Source organism: Podarcis filfolensis (genome assembly GCF_964270895.1).
Source record: "Podarcis filfolensis genome assembly, chromosome: 11".
In the NCBI taxonomy this organism is placed as follows: Eukaryota; Metazoa; Chordata; class Lepidosauria; order Squamata; family Lacertidae; genus Podarcis; species Podarcis filfolensis.
The window spans coordinates 21,427,882-21,445,106 of record NC_139613.1 but is presented as its reverse complement, the minus strand read 5'-3'; the positions used below and the strand labels follow the sequence as shown (position 1 = coordinate 21,445,106).

General features: G+C 38.5%; 1 protein-coding gene across 1 annotated transcript in view; it reads right to left on the bottom strand.

The window, feature by feature from the left end:
* Positions 1-342: 342 nt before the first annotated feature.
* Positions 343-17,225, bottom strand: part of ITGA1 (integrin subunit alpha 1) — a 75,198-nt gene continuing 58,315 nt past the window's right edge. Inside the window, exons 24-30 of the mRNA XM_083576022.1 lie at positions 11,958-12,060; positions 10,943-11,056; positions 10,151-10,255; positions 8,650-8,754; positions 7,524-7,616; positions 6,473-6,589; positions 343-5,364 (exon numbers count right to left, since the gene is read on the bottom strand). Coding sequence (XP_083432148.1) covers positions 5,320-5,364; positions 6,473-6,589; positions 7,524-7,616; positions 8,650-8,754; positions 10,151-10,255; positions 10,943-11,056; positions 11,958-12,060 — 682 coding nt within the window. The 3' untranslated portion in view covers positions 343-5,319. The remainder of the gene's footprint in view (positions 5,365-6,472; positions 6,590-7,523; positions 7,617-8,649; positions 8,755-10,150; positions 10,256-10,942; positions 11,057-11,957; positions 12,061-17,225) is intronic.

The window sequence follows — 17,225 nt, the reverse complement described above, 5'->3', positions numbered from 1 at the left end:
TGTTAACCTTGATACAATTCCATTGGTCAATAGAATACTCAGAAACACTTGCCATAGAAATCTCATAGTAAATAGCTGGGTTGGAGTGGGTACTCTCTTAGCACACTATGAAGCGAGTGTCATTTATGTCTCACCAAATGTTTTGTGTTTGCATTTTTCATCTTAGAATGGAATTTCTGTTTGAAAAACTCTACAGATTATTTCAAGACACAAAGCCAAAATAATTTCTGGCTCATCTTTAAACAAATGTTGAAGGAGCTTATTAATATTTTGAAAGATAACACTGGTGGCTTAATGTCACCAGCTCATGAATGAACAAAAAAGGAGTGGAAACCTACAACGAGGAGAAGTGAGTTTATTCAAGTGACAATTTCCATACAAAAAAAGGTACAGTTTTACCATGTTATCACAATGGACGATGATCCATTGAAATAAAGTTACTTAAATTCATTGATTTTAACAGGTCTCTTCTGGGTATATCTAATGTTGGCTATCACTTTTTGAAATACACATTCTTACACCTTTTGTGGACTTTTGCTACATCTTTTTGCTAAGAGAATATTTTTCCCCCAAATGGACTTCATTTCTGACATTTATTTTTTAGAAACAAGCCACTTATTTTATTTACTTTTTTATAATGGCTCTGCCCTCTAAAAATTGGGTTCATGCAGCAAGAACTTGATGAAATGCACATCATGAATGGGCAGGATGTTTTCCTGGAGATGCAGTGATTCAAGATACATGTCGCATCTGATAAGGCCATCCCCTGCATGTGTGCTCACCCTGTATCAACACAAAATGTTGCAACTTCTTCTGAGGAACATTGTTAAGCAGTGTGGGAGAAGTCACTGAGTCATTTAGATACATGCCAGTAAGGAAACTCTTAGAAATTCATGCAAAAGATCATCTTGAATTTGGCCCTTACATGCAACAACAATCATTTGTCCTTTTAATTATGTCAACATTTTCATATTCTGCACCTGTGATCAAAAGGTTTTTAGTGTTGCACTTTCAAATTTATACACTTTCAAATATCAAGAAAGCTGCTTCTGTTGTGGGAAAATCTCCAACACCAACGTTTTGTTCTTGGAAAAACACATTTTCCATGAAAGAGGAGCTTTATACATATACATATACATATACATATACATATACATATAATGACACACAAATACTTGGAGTGTGTTTTCTTTCTTTTTAATAGAGCAATGCCAAGAAGAATGTAGAAAGACCAAAAATAAAAACAAAAAACCTGTGCAGAAGCAAACTCTTCTTTTCTACTGTTCTCTGTCTTTAAAAATGTGTATCTCAAATAAATAAAAAAAATTAAAACATTGTCCAGTAGCACCTTAGAGACCAACTAAGTTTGCTCTGGGTATAAGCTTTCTCAGATAAGTTGCACAACACCAATGCCATAATGCTCATTCGTACCTGTTCCTCTTCTTCAACTCTAGCATGAGGCCCTATCTGCACTCAACATTTAAAGCATCATCATGTCACTTTAAACAGATCATTGGTCCAACATCCACAGTATCATCAGCACTGACTGGAAGCAGCTCTCCAGGGTTTCAGACAGGGGTGTATAGATGCCAGGGACTGAACGTGGGATATTTTGCATGCAAACCAGGTTCTCTATCACTGAGCAATGTCCCTTCTAGCATTATGGTTAAGAAGCAGAGTTGAAGATTAAGAACGTTAGAGCCCTGCTGGATCAGGGCCAAGGCCCATCTAGTCCAACGTCCTGTTCTCACAGTGGCCAATCAGATGCCTATGCTTGAGTAAAACAGCAATATCCTCTCCTGTGGTTCAGATCTCTCACCTCTGGCTTGCCTAAGGCCATCTGGTGATTACTTTCTCTGCCCCATCAACAATACCTACACCTGACAGGGTTGTTGCATGAAATAATTCACGTGAAGCAATCCAAACAGTATAAGTCACGAGTTCGTCCCACTGATTTCATTGGGTCACAGGTATAACTGATTTGGATTGCAATGCTATATACTTCATTCCTAGAAATTTAATACCAATTGAATTCAGTGGGACTTGCTTCAGAACAGACACTGAATGATAGTGTTGTGAGGTTGGATCCAGTTCATTACGATACTAGAGATTACACATAAGGAGGGTGAAATAGAATGAGGTCAAGATTCACTATCTCATCTTTCCAGGTGCACAGCTGACTGATCTTGAGGAATTGCTCAAGAACTGGCAACCCACAGAGTCATAATTATTCATAAGTCTCAAGTTGTGGGTCTGTCTGTGGTTTCTGCTAAGTTATATTCACTAAACAAAGGGCCCTGTTCATCTTCAGACAGGATTGTGAAATTGTATTAGGAACAAGCATACACAAACAAACAGTATGCATTCAGGAATGAACTCATGGTTTGCTTCAGACTTATGAATGCTATGGATACTATAAAGCATGAATCAGACTCATTACATCAATTTGATATAATCACTTAAAACAATAAATGAAAACTTATTTAACTCTGTGTATACTCAAATATATTTAAAGCTAACGGTTTGATACTACTGGAATAAACCTTGAGCTAGCACATTGTTTTGCCCTTCTTCCTGTCTCCTTGTGTTCTCTATTTCAATTAGTTAATTCTCAGTTCAGTGCAAACCACAGCTTGCTGCTGCACCCAGATTGGTAAACCATGGTTTGTACTTTCCTTCTGAACTAGGATTGTAAACCAGTTTGAAGTTGGCTCTACAATCCTAGGTTGAGATTAGTGCAAACTGTTATTTCCTAGATCAGATGTAATGGCAAGCTTTTATTTATTTATTGCCAAACAGTAAGTAACTAATTGAAAACACAACGGGAAGAAGGGCACAGGGACAAGGCTGGTTCCTGTGGTTTGCTGTCATGTGTGAACTAGCTCATATGTACGTGTTCATTCTTGGGGATAGGAATAACCTTCCAACCAAGAATAGTGAAAAATTCAGATAGGGTAGCATAAAAGAGAGAAAACTTTTGAAGTTAAACAATATGTACCAAGCTTACATTTAAAATATCCACATTTATATACACACCAAGCTTATCAAATTGTGAATGTATAGCAAAACATTTTCATAGTGCAGAAGAAAGGTGATATATTTGGGGAAAGATAATTAGACTTGCATTAAACAATATTAGATAACAATATGCAGCCAACTTTCTCCAGTAGAGCTCCACTGTCTTAAATTAGACTAAATGGGCCATTGAGTGCAATCTTCAGGCCATGATCCTAAGCAAGTTTACCTTTAAATTGAGTTCCATTAAAATGAATGGATTTCCCTTTTTTAAAGCGGCTAATTGGAACAAGTTAGTTGTATCTAAATAACCTTCTTGTGCTTTCAGTCACCTGTGGCTAAATTTAGTGGGATTTGGGCCACTGTGTTTTGTGCTCTATTAGGATTTTAAACATTCTATCTATTTCAGTGTATTTCTATAGATACAGTGTACATAATAGTGTTTCAGACAGACACTTAACATAGCTACTGTTTAAATAATTCCTTGACACATAAATAGCAAAAAATGAAAACCAAGGGAGGTTACCTTGCTTCATTGTAGCGCTAGACTCTTGTTTCTTTTTAATTGCTTGATACTGTGATGCATTTCCCTGTAGGAATCAGTGTATAATCCTAAATCTGAGTTTCCATTCCTTTTAATTTATGTGCAAATAACAGGATTCTTGGCGAGTTTTTCTGACAATGTCTTAAATGGCAAACAACAGAATCTCCAGTGTGAAATGTATGCCGTACCAAACAAATATGTGTGATTATTCATGCTGTGAATTCCTCACACATCACAATTATGGCCACTTGCAATCTTTATATGCTAATACAGCTGATTTGTAACCTTGTAGCAATAGGGCAACATAGGTAAGTTTTGGGTTTGGACCCCAATCCCTCCAATAGACATAATGATATTTGGGCATTCCATAAAATACTTGCTCACATTTCCAAAATTCCAATGTGCCAGTTAAATTGGAAACAAATATTTAAGCAAATATTCCATTACAAGCCACAGGTATGAGAGGCTCTTTACTGACTGACACTATTTTTTTTAAATTTTTAAGCAACGGCATTGTCTACATCCTACCCACCCCCAATACAATTGCCAGATTAATGGAGGAAATATATTACAACCAGGGTTAAATGCCCACTAGTACCATAGAGCTCACAACCACCCATATATATTTTCCCATCTCTTAAATGTTTGAAAAAGGTGTGTGCAGATTTGACTATCCTTTCAAAAATCTTAGTGAAACCACAGAAACTAAGTTTGTCTAGGCACAAAACCTCCTTTTGTACAATAGTGAATGGATGAAAAATTTGGGCAGCGTCAGGAATGGACAGCACCAGCACTGTATATATATTTTTGATGGTCTTACAATAAATTGATCAAAACACATCTGCGTGTCTCATCATAAATAGAGCAGGGAAAACTTTCCTTTTCGAAACGATGCATTCTGAGTGCTATTCTTCGAAGCAAATGTTTGCCGCTCAGACCAACAGCTATGTTCAGGATTTGAAATTCAGGCTTACAGTGAAGTACCAAGCTCTGAATTCTTTTACTTATGGGAAATGATTCTGCACCTTCACCCCTCTTTTGGAACAACAAAACAGCAACTTTACAAAATGTTTGAGACTGATCCCAAATACAATACTCTCTCTCAGCCTAGGGACCGATGGCTGTGCTGTCTGAAGCTAACATGGCTGTATTCCAAAATATCAGGAGAGTGCCAGATGGGTAGGAAACCTGTATTATTAGGAAATGCATCCCATTTAGTTCAATAGAACACACTGCCCTATAAATGTGACAGCCTTAGAGGAGTGCTGCTGTGAAAACAAAAACCATTTTTTTTTTGAGGTGGTGGTGGGGAAATGACTGGGGTCTACAGAGCTGCAGAGCTAAGCTAAGCTACCTTCAGCCAGTTGGTCCCAACCCACAACTCCACTGTTGTTTCCTTTCCTCTGTAGACCACTCTCCATTCTGGCCATATCCCAAATTGCTTTTAAAGCTCTCCTGGGTTTTAAAAGGAGTCTGCATGCCCCATGGAAATGGGTTGCTTGAGATGCAGAAGCCCAAAGTCTCCTTAGACACACAACATGTGCTGTGTGCCCTTTTCTATCATTGATTTGTTGGCTTCATGTGTTTTTGTGTGTGTTTGTGTGTGTGTTTAGTGTTAGGCACTTTCTGTTAGTGTTCAAGAAAACTTTTGTGACCACCTTGATTGCTCCAAGTCAGTGTTTTACAGTCACATTTCTGAGGAAGACCTGAGGACAAGTCCTTGTAGAATTCCTAGTTTTCTTCTGGAGGGTTTCCCCTTTTCATTTCTCCATTTTCTTCCTTAAAGGCCTGTTGAAAAACCCAGCCTGAAAGGAAAGTGGTAACAACATTTTAATCCAGCTTTGAAAACTTGCAGGGATGTACAAGGATGGGGGAGAAATTCATTTCTGTTTGTATTTAAGGCCAATCTACTTAACATGCACTTCTCTGTCAAGAGAGGTTTTGCCATTAAAATTCAGTTTGGAATAACCGATTAGTTGTTATAAAACATCAGAAATAGGACACTCAGTCACGCAAAGAACAGAAAGACTTGAATTAAGACGATCATTGTGCAACTCCTAAGGTACTTGATTCAAATTTTGTACAGTGGTACCTTGGTTTACGAACTTAATACATTCTGGAAGTCCGTTCTTAAACCGAAACTGTTCTTAAACTGAGGCACGCTTTCCCTAATGAGGCCTCCCGCCGCCGGTGCCCTTCCACCGTTTGGATTCCGTTCTTAGACTGAGGTAAAGTTCTCAAACCGGGACACTACTTCCGGTTTTGCGGAGTTCGTAAACTGAATTGTTCGCAAACAGGACTGTTCTTAAAGCGAGGTACCACTGTATACATATTAAATCTGCTTTGTGTTATTTCCTTTTCTTTCTTTCTTTGGCTTTGACAAGGGCTCCCACTTGTGGTCAAATGCTTAATGCCACCCAGATGCTTCCTGCAATGGAAGTCACCAGATACCACTTCATGTACTATGGGTGATGATATTCAATGCTAGAAATCAGTTCTGAGTATGAGTAACATTTAGTCAGCATTCTGTAGCTGTAGCTGTTGTCAGCATTCTGTTTCAGGAGCCCTCCTCACCCTTTAGGGTCCCCCCCTTAAAATATGTTTTTAACTTCTGTAAAACTTCAGGTTTGTTGAAGTCCGCTAACACCTCCCTCCTTATGCATGGATGGTGCCATTTTGGCTGTATAAGAAACAACATTTGGGGAACCGAGATCATTATTCCTTTATATGATATTCCTGTTGCAACAACAGAGGCACAAGGCAGCCTTTATCAGTAAGATAATATCTAGGGAACAATTAGATTTTGCTTTAATGCTGATCACCTTGTTCTGAATTTCACTGATTTTTCACTGAGGGGGGAATAATTCTGAAACACTAAACTCAAATATGGAACGAACAATGGATATACCATACCTTCCATAATGCAAATATAAGCAGCGTAAGAATCAAAAGTCCAGCAAAAACGCTCAGCAAAATAACCCATAGTGGCACGTGACCAGGAAGAAGCTCTTTGGAAATTTTAATAATGGTCTGAAAATTGAAAACACACACACAAATAAATCACATTTCAGTAATGATGGAACAAGGGTCTAGGTCTAATCTAATCTGTATTTAATTGTGTCTTAACACACACAAACTTTTAGTTGTATTTAATTTTGAAGTTTTCATGCAAATACACAAAAGCAAGTGAGGGGAAAAAAGAGGCTTTTCATAGCCTATTACGTGGGATAATATCCAGGGGAAAGCTGTGTGAGAGTTTTGCTTCTACTAGTTACCTGTGCAAATTAGTGTCGTCCCAAAAAGTGTTTTGAAATAAAAACGGCTGCAAATGATCTCAAGGTTTTGTGTATACAAGTACTGCTGAAATCAATGAAATGTAATTACCAATCACTTTAGGCTGAATTCACAAACAAGGCATACTAGCAGCAGCACAATCCTATACATGCTAACTCAGAAGTGAATCCAAATACGTTTAATGAGACTTCCTTCCGATAAACTTTGTAGAGAACAGCACCCCAAGAGATCTGAGCAGCTGATGTGTGATGCAAGCACAGGCATGTTTACTCAGAAGTAAGTGTTTACTTGGGAGAAAGCCCCATTGGACTTACTTCTGGATAAATATGCAGAGAATTGTGCTGCAAAGCTGCGAATGTTAAAAATAAGCACCCTCTTTATGCACTAATTTAATTAAGAGTGCAGTGGCAGAGAAGAAATTAGGTGGCTAATTTTCCACATCATGTGAAAATCAATGAACAGAATGTTTTTATTACCTTTCCATCTGATTGTAGTTGTGAATCTGGATAAATATTTCTGGACAAATGAGCAGCCAGTCTGCATGTTTACTTAGAAGTAAATTCAGTGAGCCTTACGGCATAATTCATAAGCTTAGGATGGCAGCCTTTTTTCCTGCCTTAACTGGTTTGTGGATTGAGCTTCCAGTATTTGCGGGTCTGTTGGGACTTACCTCTATTCTTTCATTTTCTTTTTTCAATATTAGTAATGAGTTTCCACTCCTAAGTAATGCTCTTACGTTGACCTCTGCACTGTGAAGATTTGCCTAGAATAAAGCAGAAGAAAAGCAGTTTGATGAAGCATCAGTTTCCAGAGATGAATCAGAACAGAGTATGATTTCTGCTTCTAAGAGGAAATTGTTTAAAACTGTGTAGAACAGCAGGTGGAAAACCTGCTTGAGAGGTGGTCTGAGAACTACAGTTCTTATCCCACCCACTATCTGGTCTCTGGCACTCTGGCACAGAACTTTGCCATGTGCTGAGCATGCACCAGTGCAACCCTCTGATAACAGTTGCCCCCTCCCTTGACTTATGACATTCATTGCCACTGTCTGCTTACTTGCTGAGATTGCCTTGGCACTTGCTTCTTGTCTTGTTGAACAGCTCCTCTTCCTTATTGGTAAGGAACTGCCACCAGAACGACACCAGTGTATTTATTTTATTCAGTCATAGGCTCCAGGATAGAGGGTGGAGTGGGAAATTTTCACTGGGACTGTACTGATGTTTAACCCTTTCTCCTGCAGCTGTGATCCCAATGAACATCCCTGTATGCTCCAATGATACCTTTCTCCCATAAAGAGAGCATGAGTGATGTATAATGGTGTGTGTGTGTGTGTGTGTGTTAACAAGCAAACAAAACATTCTCTGCTACTTTGTCCTGCTTTATAACAGGCTGATTGTCTGTCATTAACCTCTTCTTCATTTATTAAAAGCTAACAGTATCTATTATTATTATTATTATTATTATTATAATTATTAATTGAATTTATATACTGTCCTATACCCAGAGGGCTCAGGGCAGTTTACAGAAAAGATCAACATAAAAACCACAATTTTGGGGGGGGGGCTCCAAGAAAGTGGGGCCCTAAGCTATAGCTTATTTAGCTTATACATAAATCCGGCACTGCAGCTGACACCTGAATTAGGTAGAGCTGATGCGGCTGTGGACTCAGGCCTTGGCCAAATCCAGTGCGCAACCATAATAGATACATTAGGCAATTATACCTACATATAGAACTGTGACAGTGGCATAACATCGTTTTGGACTCATGACTGTAACAAAGTTGGCAGTTCACTTACCTTTTTAAAGGTACGTTTCCAGATTCGGAATGAAATGTTCACATGAGTTATATTCGATGGGGCCACCGTACAGTTAATGGATTCACAGCGATAAAAATCACAGTTCTGTTTGAAGGATAATAGACAGACGTTATTAATTAAACCTCTGCCAAACATGACTGCCCCAAATAGCCTGACTTCAGATATCCTGACAGCCATTTTCTTCACCCCACTGAAATAAATGCCTTTCAACATCTATTATTATATATTATTTCTATTGAAATGCATAGAGTGGCAGTCATACAGGGTATGTGGTGAAAAAGGGTCCCACAGACTCTGAGACAGAGAGCAACTTAAACCAGTATGCATATTTCTGACTCATAAAATAATGGAAAAAAGAATCAGTGCGTATTTCTGTTCACTGCAATGGAAAGATGGAGGAAACTCAGATCCAAAAGGCTATAAAGGCCCTCAAAACTCAAAATTATACTCCTAAGAGTATATGCTCACCATATCTAAATAAGGTGAAAACGTCTGCCAATGGGGCTATTGTAATTGCATGTGCTGGTTATCAGAAGTGGCTTACTGGGTGGAGCAGAGCCACATTGCTTGTTTCTAGGCAGGCGAGTTGCTTTTGCTTATTTATTTATTTATTTGAGTTGCTTTTGCTTATTTATTTATTTATACCCCGCCCTCCCCGACCAAGACCAGGCTCAGGGCGGCTAACATCAAGTATAAAAACAATTGATTAAAATACAACTTAAAAACAGGATTAAAATACAACTTAAAATGCAGCCTCGTTTCAATGGAAGCCCAGATCAAAAACTGTTTGGGGGGAGAAAACGTCAAATCTTCACCAAGGCCAACTATCCAGACTGGTCCTACGTGGGCCAGAGAAAAGCCAGGGAAGTCCCCAAATAGGGGTTCCATCACAGAAGGAAAAGGAAAGAGGGGGAGGCGATCAGGCTGATTCCAAGCCCAAGGGCAGGCGGAACAACTCTGTCTTACAGGCCCTGCAGAAAGAAATCAGATCCTGCAGGGCCCTGGTCTCATGAAACAGAGTGTTCCACCAGGCGTTGAAAAGGCCCTGGCCCTGGTTGAGGCTAATCTGACTTCCTTAGGGCCCAGGACTTCTAGAGTATTGTTATTTATAGACCTTAAGGTCCTCCGTGGGACATACCAGGAGAGGCGGTCCCGTAGGTATGAGTTATTGAAAGCGGCAAGGCAATGGTGAGGTCAGCATGGTGCAAATGCACCAGCAGGAGAGCTGGTACATTTGCACTGTACATACCTCCCTACCATCTCACCCGCCCCCTCCTGCCCCTCCCACTAACCTGCTACTCCTTATTATGCATTTCTTACTCCTGTGCATAATATTCCCAGCAAAAGCTAAGAAAAATATGATTATGATTACAGGTAACAATGACAGGGAAATGTTTCCTAACATAACCCAAACTGAAACTAGTCATGTCTGTGATAATATTCAAACATCCCAAGCAGACAGATATTCAGAAAAACATACTATTTTTGGATCCTTTAGAGGGTGTCTTATTCCTGATGTCTCGAAGGGAGGCCCACCACCAATTCTCAACGGATTTGTGGAGTGGCTGGAATTGCAGTTTACATTCTGTTAGCGGAGAAAGCAACCAGGAAACAAATATTATTGGCAGTCCAATACAGTTTTAACCATGTTTATGTTAATTTCACAAATAAGTTGGCTTATGTCTCTGCAGTTGTTATAAGATGTATAAAGGATCAGAATATAGTAATTTAAAAAGCAAATTAATTTTAAACAGAAAGAACAGAATAGCCCAGTGCTAAGAAAAATATACCATAATAAACAGAAAAGGATACAGCAAACAGGGTAGATTATTTTTAATCACTATTTCACATTTTGTTATAACTAAAGCAGAGCACAAATAGTTTTACATGCCCAAGTGAGCTTGGACATGTACAAAGAAATTTCTTGCCCAGACCACAATACAGTATTTGGTCCAAAGCTGGAGACGACATCATGGATTTTCTGGTTTCTAACCTGAACAGAGCAGACTGTTCTGTTATTATCCCTTAAACTTTCTAGAAGGTTTTTATTTAATTTCATTTACCAAAATTTATATGCCACTTGATTGTAGCAAAAACTTCTAAGCGTTTTACAATAAATATTAAAGATGATGGTTTTCCATTTTCCATTTAGAAAAGTCAAAGGAAAGAGACATGGAACTTCTTGTCATTCACAATATTAAATCCACACAATGTAGATAAGAAGCTTAACTTCCAGTTACTGGGCAATGCTGTTTGCATATAACTAACTTACCTCTGAGAAAGATATGGCGGTCAGGTAGAGGATATAGTTTTCGACTGAAGTCAGGTTAGGATATAAGATTTGCAGTGTGAGCGGCGGCATTGGAAAATGGTCACCTTTTTCAATCTACGGACAAAAGGATGGAAGTTTCACTTTGATTAGTCCATTCATTTAGTGCTAAGGACCTCATCAATATCCAGCACCATCCTACACCAGACCTCTTTGAACTATAAGCTGGGGGGCAATGCCTATTGAACGTGCAGAATACAGAATACTAGCTATGGTTTGGCACCAGCCCACAGGATATTATTAGTTCTTGCAATCCCAAAGCCTTACAACATCAGATCATAGTATACTCTGTATAAATTATATAATTTCATAAATGGTAAATTAAATGGCATAAAAGGGTAAATTATAAAGAAGAACAGCTGTCATACTTTTTTTAAATAAATGGCTAAGAAAGATGTGCCAAGAAGTATCTCAGCTCTTTTTTTCTGGCTGACTATGCTACTCCTGGATTAATACACAGAGGTAAAAATATGTAACCAGGACAAATGGTCTTGGAATGTATGGATGTATCCATTTAAAATGTAAGTGGCGACTAATTATCTTACTTTTGGCTCTGTTTGCAATTAAATTTTGAATATATTCACAAGTGGGGATTTTGACTTTGCTGTCACTCTATCAGTCTCCCACTGAATCTCTTTTCCCCCATGCCAACACTCTGACTGAAATCGAAAATGGCCCTTCAGTCTAAGGTGCCTAAGAGTGGGTTACAAAACACAAGTGATACAGTTCAAAACCAAATAAAAACAGTGTATGAAACAAAACCCACATTTTTACAATTATAAAGTTGATCACCACAACCTGTTTTTCAACCGTCAGAGGCTAGGGTAGATTTACATAGGTAAAATTTCACTTTTACACACACACACACACACACAGAGAGAGAGAGAGAGAGAGAGAGAGAGAGAGAGAGAGAGAGAAAAGAACAGCAGCCAGTAAATGTTTGCAGGCTTTTTCTTACCATGTAGTTTATGTTAATTTCATCTCCGATGTTCTCAGTGGAATTAATATATTTAGGGAAAGTATCATTTGCAGCAATAATGATGTGAAATGAACTGGGTTCTCTGAAAAAGAAACAAAACAAAACAAAAATGTATCTTACTATTTAGAGTTTTCAAAATATCCCACATACATCAATACAGTAACATAAAATAATCAAAAGGTAGATCACTGTTCAATATACCCATGTTTTTAGATAGGGGCTGGTGCTGATGCTGAGAAAACCATGACGTAATTAAACAAAAATCATGCTCTTTCACTATCAGCCATAGATGTCAAATACAGCTTCTAGTGAACATGGAGAATAGATGCACCTCTTAATCCTGGCTTTTGACACTTGAGATGTATATTTTTTTAGGCCTCACCTTATTTCTGCAACTAAATTGTTTTAAACCGTTTTTAATATTTTGTTTTAATGTTGTAACCTGCCCTGGGACCCTAGGGTGAAAGAGAGGTAATAAATAATTAAAATATGGAGAGGGCTTCCCATAAGCATCTGGTTGGCTACTGTGGGAACAGATTTCTGGACTAGATAAGCCTTTGGTCTGATCCAGCAGGGCTTTCCTTACATCTTATGTGGGATAGAATATGTGCCTTTTTGCTTCAGGTGAAGCTATCTCTAAGGCTGAAATCCTAAACATGGTTATTAGGAAGTAAGGTTGTCCGAGAATTCAGCTGAAAACAGAAATGGGAGCAGAAATTCCGGAGGCGGCGCCAACGACAATGGCGGTCTCCTTCTAGTCTGGAGGGAGAAGCTCCGCGGAAATCGGGTCTGTCCGCTACGGCAAAGCGGAGACCCTTTCAAAAATCACAGGCAGGAGAAGCCTGTGAACGTGGGACTCGGCGGGCACATTTAGCGCCCCCCAGATTTGCGAAGGAACCCCGCAAGGGGCTCCGGAGCGTAACGGGAGCTTGGTGCGGTGCTGAGAGTCAATTGCTCTTTCCGTGGGGTGAAGCTGCACAGCTGTTGCCGGAGAGCGCTGACCTTTTTCCTGTGACAATTCGGCTGCTAAACAACTACCCGTGAGTAGGTGAAGCTTAAGAACTGGGACTAAAAGGAGAAAAAAGAGATTGATTCGGCACTGAAGCGGGAAGGTGTAAACAGGAAGTCCGCCTTCCTTTCTGTATACAGATCAAAGCAAAGACTCTCTGAGCTAATACCTGGAGAGCAGTGCTTCAAAGCTCCAAATCTGAACATCAAAGTAAAAGAATCCCTCCCCAGGTTGCAGGAGGGGGGGGAGAGGGCAAAATGATTTTTTTGCCTGCAATAGAAAGGAAAAGGGAATAGAGACCACCACCTAATTCCTGGGAACGGACTGCAAGGATCGTTAGAATTGTTGCACCGAGAGTCGCACTACTAATGGACAATGTAACTTTTTAATGGTTAACTCTGCAAAGGAGATATTTGTTAAAGGTCTTCTCTGGATTTGAAACTGTTGCCTGCTTTGCTGAGGGGGACTTTGGAAAGTTGGAAAAGACATTTTATTGTAACATTAATGACTGTTACAGTGTCCGCCTAGAGGAACATTGAAACTATACACCAAGCTGGGGGATTTTTCCACTCTTAACTTTTAACTCTGGGGAATTTCCATTGCAAGCTTTTACCGTGGGATTGACCTTGACTCATAGACAAAGGGTGATGAATGAAAAAACAACAAGATCCGGCAAGGTTAGAGTGCAGCAGCCTAGTGCAGCATCCCAGCAGCGTAGATCATCTGTTCCTGGCCCTCCTGTGACACAGGGGGAAGATACTGCACAAGCTGGGTTAAAAGGAATGGCCTCAGAAGAGGGATTCACTTCGGTACTAAGCAAAATTTATGAAAAATTGGAAAGCCTAAGTAAACAAGTTACTGAACAAACAACTAAAATTGACCAGAATACTGTTAGCATTAATAGCTTGGGACAGAAGGTGAATTCCAATACAGAATCTATTGAAAAACTGTTGCAAGAATCTGCCTCTAATCAAAAGACAGCTGAGGAAGCAAAAGAAAAAGCAGCGGCAGTAGAGGAAGAAATAAAACCGATGTGCAAACAGCTCGGGGACCATCAGTTGCTTCTGTCTATGATTGAACTGAGGGAGAAACAGACTAATTTGAGGATCAGAGCGGTACTGGAATTTGAAAAAGATAACCTATGTGACTACCTTGAGCAGGAATTTGCAAAATTTTGGAATCTGGATGCTAATCAAGACTTCAAGATAGTGAGTGCTTTCAGACTTGGAAGAGGAGGGAGAAAGAACAGGGTGAGAGACTGTTTGGTCACCCTCCGAACGAAAGAAGAGAGAGATAAAATACTGAGTCTGCACTACCAGAAAAGCTTGGAAATAAACAATTCAAGAGTGGAGATTTTTAAGGATATTCCGAAATATTTACTGGATCTTAGAACTAACTACGGAGACTTGGTGGCCCTGCTGAGAAGAAACAGAATTGTTTTTAGGTGGGAATTCCCCCAGGGCCTATCATTTACATTTAAAGGGGAAAAGTTTAAAATAAGATCAGTGGAAGACAAGGGAAAATTTCTGAGAGACCACGAAGAAGACCTGCAGAAAGAAGCTTTAGAAGAGTTAAGAGCCTTAAAACCAGGAGTATTAGACATAGCACCACCATCTTTGGGATTGGACAAACCAGCAAAAGTGATACCACCGTCAGAACAAGAGGAATCACTGGGAGCAGTTGGAGGAAAGTAGAATAATTACACAATGTCTCTACAATTGCTAAGTTGGAACATTCATGGATTTAATTCCCCGGAGAAGAGGAGGAAAGTTTTTCATTTATTGAAAAAGGAACAGCTGGACTTAATTTGTTTACAGGAAACACATGTGATGAGGCTACACAGGAAAGTATTGATTAATAAAAGATTAGGTCAAGAGTTTATTTCATCGGATAAGGTCAAAAAGAGAGGAGTTGTAATTTATGCCAAAGAGAGCCTATCACCGAAATTTGTTTTTAAAGATGATCAAGGAAGATTTGTGGCAATCGAAATTTAATCACAAGGAGAAAAATTTTTAATAGTAGGAGTTTATGCACCAAATGAGGGGAAATCTGAATTTTTTAAGAAATTGCATGAGACATTGTTAGACTACATGGATTACAACATCATCATGATGGGAGATATTTTACTTTCTTAACTAATGTTAAACCTGTCTCCTTCTGAAACCTCTCTTTCTCAATCGGTGTTAAATTTTTCTCAAGAACTTTAGTTTTTGACTTGTTCAGCTTAAATCCTGCCACATGATCAAATTCTTGAATCAGTTCTAATACTCTTTTTGTACTAGATTCTGGCTCCTGTAACGTCAAAACTAGGTCATCTGCAAAAGCTTTCAATTTGTATTGTTTGGCTCCGACCTGGATACCTTTAATCAGATGGTCCCTTCTAATCATATTTAGCAAAACCTCCAGGACCGAAATAAAAAGCAATGGGGAAATTGGGCAGCCTTGTCGTGTACCTTTCTCTATCTTAAATTCTTCTGTCATCACATTATTGACTATTAGCTTAGCCTTTTGTTCTGAGTAAATTGCACTTATACCATTTTCAAACCCTTGACCCACCCCCATCCCCTGGAGATTTTTCTTCATAAAATTCCAAGAAATATTATCAAAAGCTTTCTCCGCATCTATGAAAATTAAAACTGCTTTAGTATTAATATTCACTTGCAACTTCTCCAAAATGTTAATTATGTTCCTCGTGTTGTCAGACAAGTGCCTACCTGGGAGAAAGCCAGCTTGGTCCTTATGTATCTCTTCCACTAATACGTTTTTTAATCTATTAGCCAAAATATCAGCAAATATTTTATAATCCACATTGAGCAGGGATATGGGGCGGTAGTTCTTAAGTTGTGTCTTTTCCGACTCAGTTTTCGGTATAAGTGTAATATAAGCTTCCTTCCACGACTCTGGCACTTTTTTCCCCTCCAAAATTTCATTACAGACCTCCTTTAGTGGCTGAATTAACCAATATCTGGGGGTTAAACTGACTGCTAAGAACTTAAATTTATTTAAAGATAACTATGAGAAATGTTGGACAGAAGTGAAAAAAGATTTAGAAATATGGTCAAATTTGAAGCTTTCCTTGTTGGGTCGAATTGCAGCTATAAAGATGAATGTATTGCCAAAAATGTTATTTCTGTTTCAATCATTGCAAATTTTGGACAAGATGGACTGTTTCAAGAAGTGGCAGAGAGACATTTCTAGATTTGTCTGACAGGGCAAGAAGCCTAGAATAAAATTTAAAATATTAACTGACGCAAAGGAAAGAGGCGGATTTGCCCTGCCAGACCTTAAACTTTACTATGAATCAGCAGCATTCTGCTGGTTGAAAGACTGGTTGCTTCTTGAGAACACAGACATTTTGGATTTGGAAGGTTTTAATAATGTTTTTGGGTGGCATGCATATTTGTGGTACGACAAGGTTAAAGCACATAAAGCATTTAAAAACCATATTGTCAGGAAAGCATTGTTCAATGTCTGGATAAGATACAAAGACTTATTGGAAAATAAAACCCCAAGGTGGTTGTCACCAATGGAAGCGAAGGCTCAGAAAAAGCTCAATATGGAGGCCAAATGGCTGAAATATTGGGAAATATTGGAACAAGAAGGAGAGAAATTGAAATTGCAGAGTTTTGAGAAATTAAAAGATAAAGTGCGAGACTGGCTTCATTATTATCAAATAAGAGAGGCCTATAATTTGGACAAAAAAATTGGCTTCCAGGTGGAAAAATCAAAATTGGAAACAGAACTGTTAGATCCCAAAACTAAGATACTTTCAAGAATGTATAACTTGCTGTTAAAATGGAACACGCAGGATGAAACGGTTAAATCTGCAATGATTAAATGGGCACAAGATATTGGTTATAACATTATGTTTGCTGACTGGGAACTAGTTTAAAGATACAAAAAAATGGATTTGTTTTTATTTTTTTTTCTTACCTATTCGCTTTTTGCATTTTGTATTTTTATTTTTATTTTTTATTTTTTATTTTTTTATTTTTTATGTATTTTTGTATGTTTTTTCTTATCTCTTTCTTTCTATATGTTCTCTTTTTATTCTGTAAACTTTTGTTTTTTGTAAAATCTCAATAAATATTTTATATATAAAAAAAGAAATTCTTGATGTTCCCTTACCTGTCCCATGTCTAGACCAGAATTTAGATCACCAAATATGATTGGCATTTGCTGTATTTGCTTTCAGTTTGATGTGTACAGTGTTTGCATTGTGTTTCCTTTGCATTGAA